The 12,862-nt window shown below is 39.6% G+C and overlaps 1 protein-coding gene across 1 annotated transcript; it reads left to right on the forward strand.

The window, feature by feature from the left end:
- The first annotated feature begins 730 nt into the window (after positions 1-730).
- On the forward strand, positions 731-12,284 carry LOC125390476 (uncharacterized). The gene is made up of 9 exons (XM_048419504.3): positions 731-931; positions 1,731-1,949; positions 3,208-3,414; positions 5,985-6,218; positions 7,498-7,651; positions 8,299-8,408; positions 9,484-9,597; positions 10,878-11,024; positions 11,736-12,284. Exons 1-9 carry the CDS (start codon positions 848-850, stop codon positions 11,868-11,870), a joined length of 1,404 nt encoding a protein of 467 aa, XP_048275461.3. The 5' UTR covers positions 731-847; the 3' UTR covers positions 11,871-12,284.
- Positions 12,285-12,862: the final 578 nt, after the last annotated feature.

Raw genomic sequence — 12,862 nt, forward strand, 5'->3', positions numbered from 1 at the left:
GCCTCAACTTCTTAATGGAATATAGCCTAGAATAAAACATTTGGTCCTGTTTATAGAAAGAATAAAGGCAGGAAGATGGGCAGAAAACAGGAACTGGTCATGCTTTCTTGGATTACAGTTTCTGATTTTAGAGTTAGTCACGTATCACTCGTAACCAAGAAAAGTGATTCAAAGTGAATTTTACAAAGTTTAACTTAAGTATATTGTATATATGCAAATATTAGTGAAATCCATTATTTATATAAATAATATGTGCTAATAAAAATACAAAAAACTGTTTGGTTACAAGATTATTTCATAAGCATTAGAAAAACAGTTCACATTATTTAGACACACAGCTGATTTGCATAAGAAAATCCTTTACTGTATTGCATGTCTATCATCAAATCCCAGGAGAAGTGGTATCATGGGAGAATCTTAGGTGCGTAGCCCCAGCTCTGAAATTGGCTCTTACTTTGGGTAGTTTCTGTGTCTCTCTGTGGCTCAATTTCCCATTTTGAAAAATGAGCACTAGAGACACTGACACTATTACTGTAAGCATGAACTCAGACACTATTAAATACCCCACATCTGACGCAGAACGGTAGCAGGAAGTAAAGCCTGTCTGTGATTGTCGCTATCAGCATGTGTCACCAGTTGTCAAGGAGCTGGGGACACTTAAAGTAGTTTTGCATCTCTTCCCAGAGCAATTTTTTTAAAGCAGTACTGTAATTTGGGAGACCGCTTCCTTATTTCCCTTAGCTGTCAGCTCTATATAAGTATTTCCTTCCGTAAGACTTCTCATTCCACCTTCTTTGGGATCTCCATTTTCTTCCTTTCTTTTTCAGTGAATTGCTTGCTCCTTTAAATGGACAACTTAGCATTTGAAATGCAAGAAGATGGAACACAGAAGGCTTCATCCATGGGAAAGATCAGTACTCTTTCCAAAGTGGTAAGGTGGGGGTTTGCATGCCGGGGTTATGTGCCCTGACTTGTGCGAAGCTCAGAGAGAATCCTTCTTTAGATCAGTGCTCCCAATGAGACCCCTTTCTCATTGATGCTCTGTCTTTTCTTATAAACCCCTAACTGCTGCTTCTTTAAAGGCCAATTATCCTTGAATTATTGCTCAAAATATCAACAAATGCTCTTGACTTGTTGGGTTTTATCACTAGGTTAAAATAAATTTGCCTCTTAACTGGGGCTTCCCACAGGCAACATTTTCATACATGCTGATCAAGTAGCTTAAAACAAATCAAAGGGAAGACTTTTTTTTTGTTGGGTTGATTATTCATTGGTTTTTATATTGCCCCTTTTCTCTGCCAGTCTAGGAGTCAGTTTAAACACCTGTTCTGTTTTCTATTTAAAAGGACCAAGCAAACTGCTGACTGCATCCACTAGTCATGGCGAGTAGGAATAGTATTTTAAAACTAGCAGAACAGCAAATATTATTTAAGAAAACTTTGTTTGAATGATGATGGTGATGTGTGTGTGTGTGTATTATCTAAGACTTAAGTGTCTTACACTAGATAAGTTTAGGAATACATTTCTTAATGTGGATGTGGTTAAAAAAAAGGTCAAGGAGGACTAAATGTTTCGTGTCTGATCATTTCCTGACTCAGCATCAATAGGTAAGACATAGACTTCAGAGTACAATGTTGAGGTTAGCAGAAAGAAAAAATACAAGTCCAGGAAGGGGACAATGCCTCTGTTTTTTCACACGTGGAGGATGATGGCTTCAAATTTTCTTGTAGGAGAAGAGGCGACAGTGGTCACTGCTGAGCGTTTTCCTGCTGTGCCTGCTGGCCTGTTTCATCACCACAGCAACAGGCGTGCTTACTCTCTCCCTGGTTTACCTCCACGCCAAACCTCGCTTTGAACAGGACGCCTCACCTCCACACACAGTGGTTCCCCAAGTACAGAAGGCTATTGATCCAAAATTTCAATTTCTTAATCATTTACCCAAATCCAAGGTAAGAATAATGCAGATCAGAAAACTGTTCTCCAAAGGATGATTTTAAAACCATGCTTGCACTTCGTGGTATTAAGCTGTCCTCCAAGGGAAGGGCCATTGGGTTGAAGGGAGGTGGGGACTAGAGGAGCAGAAAATTGGGTTGATGTTGGCAGCAGGCAGAAAATTTCAGTAGATCATTCGTGTTCTAATTAGAAAAGTGCCAACTTGTAGATGGAAAGGAAGGCTCTATGTATGTGTGTGTGATGTGTATGTCTCTGTGTGTGACATGTGTATCTGTGTGGTGTGTGAATTTGTATGGTGTGTATGTGATATATGTGTGTGGTGTGTGTGTATGGTGTGTCTGTTGTGTGTGTAGTGTGTGTGGTGTGTGTCTTTGTGGTATGTGTCTGTGTGTGTGTGGTGTGCATGTGTGTGTGTGTGGTGTGCATGTGTGTGTGGTGTATGTGTGGTGTATGTGTGTGGCATGTGTCTGTGGTGTGTGATGTGTGTGGCATGTGTATCTGTGTGGTGTGTGTGGTGTGTGTATGTATATGTGTTGTGTGTGTGATATGTGTGTGGCATCTGTCTGTCGTGTGTATGTGATATATGTGTGTGGTGTGTGTGTATGATGTGTGTGTGGTCTGTATATGGTGTGTCTGTTGTGTTTTGGTGTGTGTGTAGTGTGTGTGGTATGTGTATGATGTATGGGTGGTGTCTGTGTGGTGTGTGTCTTTGTGGTGTGTGTCTGTGTGGTATGTGGTGTGCATGTGTGTGTCTGGTGTATGTGTGGCGTATGTATGTGTGCTGTGTGTGTGTGGCATGTGTCTGTGGTGTGTGATGTGTGTGGCATGCGTATCTGTGTGCTGTGTGTGGTGTGTGTATGATGTGTGAGGTGTGTGTGTGATGTGTGTGGTGTGTGTGTAATATGTGTGTGGCATGTGTCTGTGGTGTGTGTGTGATGTGTCAGGTGTGTGTGTGGTATCTGTGGTGTGTGTGTGGTTTCTGTGTGGTGTGTGTATGTATATGTGTGTTTTTTTTGTGTGTGTGTGTGCGTGTGTGTGTATGGCAGGATTCGTCTGGTGGCATGGCATAAACAACTGTTAACTCCTAGACTTTTACAGCAGTGTGTCCTTTTGGGAACCCTAAAACTCACCCCACCTCACCTTTTCGTTTTGACTCCTGCTTACTCTGTCAATAATAGTGGGGTCACATTCTTTATGGACAAAAACGTGTACTATAGGCTCAATGCTGATGTTTGCTTGCTTACGATTTTTTAGGTATTTGAGTTCCCTGGTGGTGCAATCCAGTGGGCAAGGTACAGGAACAACATTAAAGACTATCTCAGTGTTGAAGAAGAGGCATTTGGCACCAGCTTGAACAGTCTGAGATCACAGATGACGCTGGGGACACTGAGAATAAAGAGCAAGGGTCTCCGGGCTCCTCACTGGCACTTCAATGCCAACGAGCATGGCTATCTCGTGCAGGTAGAAGCGGTTCGCCCTCTTCCGCTCTTCAGTTTTATACTTATGCCCTCTGCGTGTTATCTCAGTTGTCATCAAGTCTCCTAAGTGAGCCATAGACAAGCATCTGGCTTTCAGTTAGATTAGCTAGCTTAGAGAATTTGCCGTCATGTTCAACTAATTATTGTTAAAATCACTGTTGAATTTTCCTATAAATCTTGAGACTCCTCTAAAATTTTTCTTTAATATTTTAAGAGACCAATTTTATATGACTATTGTTAAGTATGTATTTTTATTTAGTACTATTTACATATTTATGCATTTTTTAATTCAGCAAGGGATGAAAATATTGAATGACTAGCTGAATATGTAACACACACCTATTTCTCAAAATAAATGTTAGCTGTATACATAAGGCTTGATGACACATTTTAATTTCAATTTTATATCATGTTATTACAGAAACAGCAAATTTTGCTAAAGCTAAAATAAAATAGTTTAGTCCATTGGGCCACAGACAAAGTAGTAACTCTGATCTAAAGATCAATAAAACAAGGGCTTCTCCTAAGAGAACTGGAGCCACAGCTGGAGTAACAAATTAGTAAACTGACGTTCTGTGTAGATTCCAATATCAGGCCATTGCGTGAGCTTTTGTTGATTAGACCTTCCAGAAGATTCTCAATTCAAGTGAAATAGATGAATTCAGGTGAAATGGGTATAGTTACTTGAGTTTTAGCTTATTCTGTTTCAAAAGTGGCTTGTCAGTCATCTCTGGTATTCCCAACTGGAGGAAACAATTGTGGCTAAGTTCTTCCAGAACTGTCTGATCCCATAACCTAGTTACTTGTATGGCATAATTTCTGTTGTTAGGGCTCCCCTTGGTGCAATCCCGTAGTCCATAACTAGGGAGGCAGAGACAGGCTATCTCTGATCAGGCCAGCCTGGTCTACAGAGAGAGTTCCACATCAGTCAGGGCTACCCACAAGTCTGTAGAGTCTGTGTCTGTTTGCCTCTGAGTAAATTGCTGGAGGCCTTGGCACCATCTTTGAGGGGAGCCTGGTAGATGAGGTGGCTGGTGAGCCTGGCCCAACAGTGACCATCCTGTTGACTCCTCTGCTGCCTCTGATCTACCTATACAGAGGCTGATGTCCTGATAGATGGATATCTGTGCAGTAGCCTGCATGTGGATGAGGCAGTTCTCCACCTGTGGGGCAAGACCCCCATACGCGTTGCATAGCAGATATCCTGGATATCAGCTATCTACATTACAACTCATAACACTAGCAAAATTACAGTTATGAAGTAGCTAGCAATGAAAATAATTTTATGCTTGGGCCACCACAACATGAACTGTGTTAAAAGGTCACAACATTAGTAAGGTTGAAAACCACTTCTTTAGACTATGTTTATCTTTCTTTAACACCCATTTGTATTCAAGATTCATATTGCCTGTCCAGATATAACAAAAACTTCTTTTGATAGAACAAACCCTTCTGTTTTTAATCTATCCTTTATTTGTTTCACTATATGACCATCAGTGTCTGATAAGATATAAATAATGACAATAATATGAATAAATATTGAAGAAGAGAGTAGAAAATGAAAACAAACATGATTTGTCCTCAGGGTAGTATGTTAGTTGTCACAAAATAAACGAAACTAAATGGTATGCTCACATCCAGGATTTAATTAGATTCAGTTACATTACTTAGTAATACCTTCACTCATTAGCTTACTTTAATTTTGTAGTAGAAGACTTCAAGTATGATGTAGGATGGACAAAAAAAATGCGACTTTGGGGTTTGCTTTCTTAGGCCCATATCCAATATTTGTCACCAACTAGCTGGAGTAACTTCAAGAAAATGTATTTTCTTAAACAAGTTCAGTTTTCTCACCTACAAAATAAGAATAATAGAAATTGAATTCAACCAAGTAAAGTGCTTTGATAGGTACCTGATATAATAAGTATTAAGTATATGCTGCCATCTCCATTATTAAAATTATATACGGAATTTTTCTTATTTTCAATTTACATGTATCTGTGTGTCTCCACATATGCACAAAGTGCATATGCAAACATATGTGCTTGTGTAATTACCTGCACAGATTTTGCATGCATTGCTTCAGTCTTTTAAAACATGTTCTAAACATGTAAACAATTCTAAAATATAGAATCTTAGTGGGAGCCATGTTTCCCTCAAAGAGGAAAAATGAATTCTTGGTGGGGGGCAAAAGCCATCTCTCAGGGCTGGAGAGATGGCTCAGTGGTTAAGAGCATTGTCTGCTCTTCCAAAGGTCCTGAGTTCACTTCCTGGCAACCACATGGTGGCTCACAACCATCTGTAATGAGGTCTGGTGCCCTCTTCTGACCTGCAGACATACACACAGACAGAATATTGTATACACAATAAATATTTAAAAAAATAAAAGTTGCTACACACACAAACACACACACACGGCATCAAATAACTATTGTATTAAATTTTTATAAGGTAACAGGAGGAAAAGTGTTTGAAAACTATGCTTATAAAATGGGTGATAAAAGACGATTGAGAAACATTAGTCTAAGTGAAACTAAAGTTTTTCTGTTTTAGGGGACAGCATGGATCGGGGTGGTTGATGATGGAGGTGAGGTCGCGACCACATACAATGTCACAGCTGGCCAAGTGATCTTCTTTCCTAAAAACACACTACACTGGATAAAGAACGTGGGTCATGAAGACTGCTTCTTCTTGCTCTTCTTTTCCACACATGATGAGCTACAGACATTAGATGTTGATGATGTGTTTTTCTCTACACCTGAAGACATTGCTTCCAGGTCACTTAAGGTATGTAATGTTTGTAAAATCATGAAGATTACGACTGTCAGTGTTTCTAAAATCTAGCAATTTTCATAGATCCACAGGTTCGCCAACAGTGGCAGCAGAGATTGAACAACACACTCAAAAGTGTGTTTTGTGTTTCTACTAATGACCAAAGTTGACATTGCCTTTCTTTTGGTATTCCTTTATGAATGTCTTTCACGTGAAATCAGAATGTACTGATAAAAAGACTGTGATATAATTAATGGAAAATTACTCCCTCTTACAGTCCTGAAGAGTCAAAAGATCACTTGTCCTTTTTGTGGGGAGAAGTTTGCTACATATGGTAGAATTTTGTATCTTTTCTCTTTTTTTATTTTGAGACAGGGTTTCTCTGCATAGCCTGGGCTGTGGTGGAACTTACTCTGTAGACCTGGTTGATAATGGACTTAGAGATTCACCTGTCTCTGCCTTCCTAGTGCTGAGATTAGAGACACATGCTGCCACCACCCAGTGGGCATTGTGTTTTCTTAATTTCCAGCAGAGAATCCATCCTTTCCTGAATAACTGGCACTTTGAAATAAATCTGTCGAAGTTTTAACGGTTAACGAGGTACCAAGGTGTTTCAGGGCATGTATACATGACGTGATATTAATCAGGCCAAACATGTCCCCCTCCTTAAACGTGTAGCCATTACAGTGGAAACTCTTTCCTTCTAACCCCAGAAAGCACACAGTCTATTCTTCCCAGCCTGCTGCTGTCGCCCTACTGTACAATAGCAGAGCGTAGCCTTTTGCTCCGGCAAACTAGTCCTATAATCATGAATGACCTCTCCAGACATTTACATACATTACCACAGGGGAATGACCAATGTTGTTGGTTACGGAAGGTCAGGCATAGATGCTCAGGGCTAATGGGGGAGAGCTAGTGAGGGTCTGCAGCTAGCAGCTGGAGACGACTCAGTAACAAGCATAGGACTCTGCACAGTAAACTTGTGAGATTGCCTTTAAGTGGAGTTGGGGCTTCTAGTGTTCTCGAGAGAGGTCGAAGGCATGGCTGCCTAGGGAGAATGCTGCTAAGCACGGGAAACAATGTATGCTTTTGCAGCAATTTGCATTGACCATTCCAATCGAACCATTCAAAACCAAAATGCATTGGAAACTTTCACAAATATCAGAAATTGTTCTGCCTGAGTCAATGAAAACCATCCTCGCTCACGCGACTGCACCCTCTGCCACTTACTTGTGTTGTTATCAAAATTTGTTGTGTTTCATAGCCATCCATGTGATTTATGATTGTGTTTCAGCCTGAAGGTGGAATTAATTTCATTAGAAGATTCCAGAAGCAAACAGAGGATCAGGGGGTCAATCTTCCTTCCAACTTGGCAGAGCTTGTTATGGATGCTAGTTATATACAGTCTCCTGACAGCATTGTGTGGAGATATTTTTTTGACCTTAAAGGTATGGCATGTTTCATGAAGGTTTTTCATTAAGATTTGTATATATGGTTATATATTTTTGGCTTGGAATGTATTTTTGGTGGTGGGCTATTGCCAAGAGAAATATAAAAACAAAAATACAAAAATGTCATCATTTTCAGCAGAGTAAGTAATGTAGAGAAAGTCCTGCAGTCCAAAGTGAATGTTACAAAGGATCGCAAAGTGGGATGGGCATGTTTGAGACCTAGGAAATGCTGCCAGGTCAGACACTGGTGGCAGAGAACGTTCCCAGCCTTGTAAGGTTTAAAAGCCATGCTAAGGAGTTTGTATGGCATCTTAACTGAAAATTAGAGTGAGTGAGGATTTTAAATAAGTGTGAAACCATGAATCTTGCTCTTTGAAGTGAAAATGTATCTGGTTTTAGGGAATGATTAGAGTGGACCACAGTGTAGGAATATACCATCCCTTATTAGAAGGACCATATATTGGCCACAGTGTAGGACTATACCATCCCTTATGTGAAGGACCACGACGGCTCCTCTATTCATTACTCTTCCCCCCAACTGGTCCACTGGGGTCACCAATTCACATTATGTAAGTTACCTGTGAGTAGAAGAGCTTTTAATTTTGAAGTATTTGTTATTATGCTTCAAATTTCATCTGATTCAGGCTCAAAAGAATATAAGTTTCCAGGGGGAGCCATCCAAGTAGCTCAGTACTGGAAGGATGCAAATGAACTAAGCAGCAATGAGAAAATTTTCAATGAATTTCTACATCAGGTAATTGAGGAAGAACTTTTTCTTTGTTGCCATTAAACAACATTTAAAGATTTTTAAATATGTTAATTTATTTTCTTTTTCTTTTTTCTTTTGAAATTAAAGTATAATTATATTATTTTCTCCTTTCCCTTTCCTTCCACTAACCCTTCCTATGCATACCCACCTTGTTTTCTCTCAAGAGCATGGCTTCTATTTTTTAAATTATTGTTATACAAACAAATATATATATGTACCTATATACACACAGATATACATATGAAATCCTAAATATATAAATAAAACCTGTTTAGTGCATATATCACTTCTATTAGCTATCCCTGAGGAAGACTATTTCTCTACCTCTCAGCATTTCTAGTTTCCTGTGATTCTTTGCTAAGGGTTGAGGTTCCTGAGACCTCCCCTTTCTTGTTAGCATGTTTTGTTCTTGTTCAGGTCTTGTTCAGGCAGCTATGTTGATGAGGTTTCATGGGTGTAACTTTATTGACATTTCAAGAAGAGGAACCCTCACAGCAAAGGTCCTGTTCATTTGGCTCTTACAATTTGGCTTCTTTACAAAGGGAAAACCTTTTGATGAATGTCCAGGCAGGTAAACTATCAGATTTAGATCTGATTCACACTTCTTCATACTGGAAGAAGGGAAGCCTGAACTAAGCCCACATGGGCTGCGTCCGTTCATGTGAGCTTCTAATTGAGGTTTCCAAGGGCCATGAAAATTCCCTGATGAAAGCTGTTTCATCAGTGAAGAGAGTAGAGCATTGTGAGAGTTTCAATTTATGCTTTTAAGAAAATCTGGTGATGTAGCAGAGTTCCTCGTGTTCATAGTCTAGTTCTGCCACGTCTTTGCTCTGTGGCTCTAGGCAACTGACTTAATTTTTCGCTCATCACCTGTGAAGTAGGGGGAACGATGCAGTTGTGTAGGCTTGTTGTAAGCAGTAAGTGATGAGGTACCTATAAGGAACATGGAAGGTATTTGCAGAGATGCAGCAATATTGGGTGTTTTATGAATTTATGAACGGTTGAGTTGCTGAGCAGTGTGTTGGTTAAATAACAGTCTTTTCTCCTTTTCTTTGGAAAGCATCAAAATGTCCTCGCATTGAGTACACTCAGGATTTATAACAATGGATTGAGACAACCGCATTTTCATCTTAATGCAAATGAAATGGGATATGTGGTGAGCGGATGTGGAAAGGTAATTCCCCACTAAACCTTTCTTTAAAACTTTTTTTTTGATGCAGAAAGAAGCAAATAGGAGGTATTTCACATGTCCACCTAGTCATCAGGAACAAAAGGCACCTGTCCTAATGACTTGGTGGACACTATAGAGGGTACTCCACAGATCTCATTGCATGCTTGCCATATTTGATGAGACAGAAAGAGTCAAGAGAGTCTGTATTCCGGAGATGGGCAAAGGTATTTCTGAAGTGGATGAAGACTTATTTCTTATGATAGAGGCCGGAAGAACAAGCCAGGTTTTCAGCTTTGCACCATCACCTAATGCAAAGTGCTCTGCCAGGGTGACACAGAAACAACCTTTTCTTTCCGCATAAGGCAAATGACAGAAATGGAAAGGCTGGGGACATCAGCGTGATGGTTATGTGGCCCAGTTCCTCTCAGATGCTCCGCAGTATGCTTGTGGCCTGGCTGAGACTATTCACAACCCCTTTCCCTCCTCAGAAAGTAGTTTGCTTGGACGATCACTTATGTGGTCAAGCTGTGTAGTATGTTACTACAGGAATCTTACATTAGTTACTATAGATTATCATAAAATCCAGAGACAGACAAGGCTTTGCTTGGAAAGGAAGTCTCTAGAGGGTGAAGGGGCACAAGGGAATGGGCAGGATAATAGGAGAAAGGAAAGAGGGGCAAGTGAATCAACAAAAATAAATTTTAATTGAAACTGCCATAGTAATTTTGTAAAATAGTTTTAACAAAACACTTGGATGGTTTGTATTTCTTTCAACCTTGGATGAAAGAACAAAAATCATATGAAGTTCACTCAGACCAGAAGTCTAGCATGCTTACAGGGATGAAAGGCTTTGAAAATTGAAGAAGGGCATTGCGGTCCTCTATGAATTGCGTTTCAATAATCTGAACGTTTCTTGTGGGATAGAGTGCTTTTGTATATATATTTAGTCTCTAAATTGCAAAAGGAAGACTGTTCAGATGGTGTGATGCAAGATGACATAAATGAAGGCATCTAGGTGGGCAAACACTGAATATAAATCCTCTCTGATATATATGGGGCATCATTGTGACCATGACTAGAACATAATGGCTGATGCCTTTTTTGCATACTGTTATGGATATTTATGTCAGTGTTGCATTTTTTGGCTTCTGTGGGGGCTCTGTCATATCCTTATTAAGAAACCTCTATATAGCTACAAGCTATGTTGTATGTCTAGTCTTCACATTTAATACTTATCCAAATGAGAGTGTGACTTTGTGTTCTAAAGCATCATTTCGCCTTAGGTGGGCATCATTGACACTCAGAGAACTATAGAGTTTAATATCCACATTGGAGATGTGGTATTTTTCCCCATCGGAACTCAGCATTACATCAAGAACACATGTGATGAGGATTTGCTCTTTGTTCTTGCCCTCAGCACCGGCGATCAGGTAAGACTATGAGTCATCAGGAATCTGCTAAGCCATGTGTTCAGACAAAGAAGGCCTTCATAAATACGTGTTCAGGGAAGGGGTGGATGAGTTATCTAGATGAGAAAAAGTGTATGAAGATAAGGATAATCAAGACATTTCCCGATTACATTGCTTTTTTAGTTTGTGAACTTTGTACCAAGGGATCAGTATATACTTATGAAATCATTTCTATCATAGTATGGCAGATACTAGAAGATGCAACCAATATTTATTGGTAAATATGTTTACTAATATCAATCCCCAGGAATGGATAGGCATTCTCATGTTGAAGCAGAGATTATTATCCTTTTGGGAGAAGCCAACGTGGCCATAGAATACCAGGAGCATTTACCTGGCTGTAGGCCTTGCTTCGTCATATGGCTGCAGATGTAGAGTCGTGGAAAGTCTTTACTAGTTCTTGCTCACAGAAGGGTAGATGCATTTCTTAGTAGGACTGATTCCTTCGAAGGAAGGCCTGAGGTATCTTAGCTCATTCTCCTATCAGACTTTCCTTCTCAGAACTGAAGAGGTGATTTCCCCATGACCAGGGGAGACTGACACTCACTGTCACCCATATGAAGTTAGATGGACAAGCACCAGGCCATACTGCCAATGCCTTGATCGTCCTTAGGCCTCTGCAGAACCTGGATCAGGATTGCACTGACACCATTTTTGCTTTACATCATGCAGGTCCAAACTCTTGACATGGACGATTATCTCCAGGCCACCTCAGACCATATTTTGGCCCAGCTTTTCTTCAGGAAGCAAAGTGAGTTTAAGAAGATTCCCAGATTCCCAGAGGACCAGGCCATCAACCTGCCCTAACTTCCTGATGAGTTCATGCTGTTCCTTGTCAGTTGTTGAGAAAGAAAGGCCGCTGGTTGAGAAACTTGGACTTGTTACAAAATGAGATGAGGCAACAGAGACAGAGCAGCCCTAGGATTGCCCATGGGCATCCGAGTATAGAAAATCTTGCTGATCAAACATTTCACATTTGGGTGTCTGAGGTAGCTGATAAATTGGCATTATTGATGCATTTTAGTAAACATATACATACATATATATATGTGTATATACTTGTATATATATGTCTTGTTACTTCAAATATATTGTTTAAGTATTTGCTTTTATACATAGAAGCAACATTTAACTACACAATTATTATTCATTATTCATCAGTGTGGTAGGTAAAAAGGAGACTGATATTTAAATACATACATATGTATACACACACACACACACACACACACACACACACATATATATTGTGAGGCACTGTAATTCATGTGCATTAGACTGTGTCTGAGGAGTTTAGTACCATGCCTTAGGTTGAAGATTCTCATTCTTTTTTGGCTTGAGATAGTTTTGATGATGTCAACATTTTAAGGAATCCAGTCTATCAGCAGTTGTGTACTTATTTTATATGACCATAGAAGATATTTAGGGACAAAATGAATATGAACTAAGTGCCATCCTTGAATGTATTTGGATTTTGTTGGGAACCTCACCATCTGTCTACATTTGAAAACGTTTTTCCCATGTTTAAAATGCATCTGAGAGTCTGTTGCTAGTGTTGGCCATGTCTGAAGATTCATGGGCCCCTTATCATCTTCATGAAGCTGCTTGAGGCTGGTGCTTTCTTAAGATATTATGCAAAAAATTAGTGTATTCCTGATCTGTACTTTAATTTTGAGTGCAATTTATTTTAACCGGCATTTGGTATACTGACAGTGTGCTAATCACCACCATCATTCTAAGCTACCTTATATATAATTCTGAAGGTGATAGAGCTGGCTTTAATGCCTTCTTTTTGTTAT

This window comes from Myodes glareolus, chromosome 13 (assembly GCF_982192425.1).
Source record: "Myodes glareolus chromosome 13, mMyoGla1.1, whole genome shotgun sequence".
NCBI lineage: Eukaryota > Metazoa > Chordata > Mammalia > Rodentia > Cricetidae > Myodes > Myodes glareolus.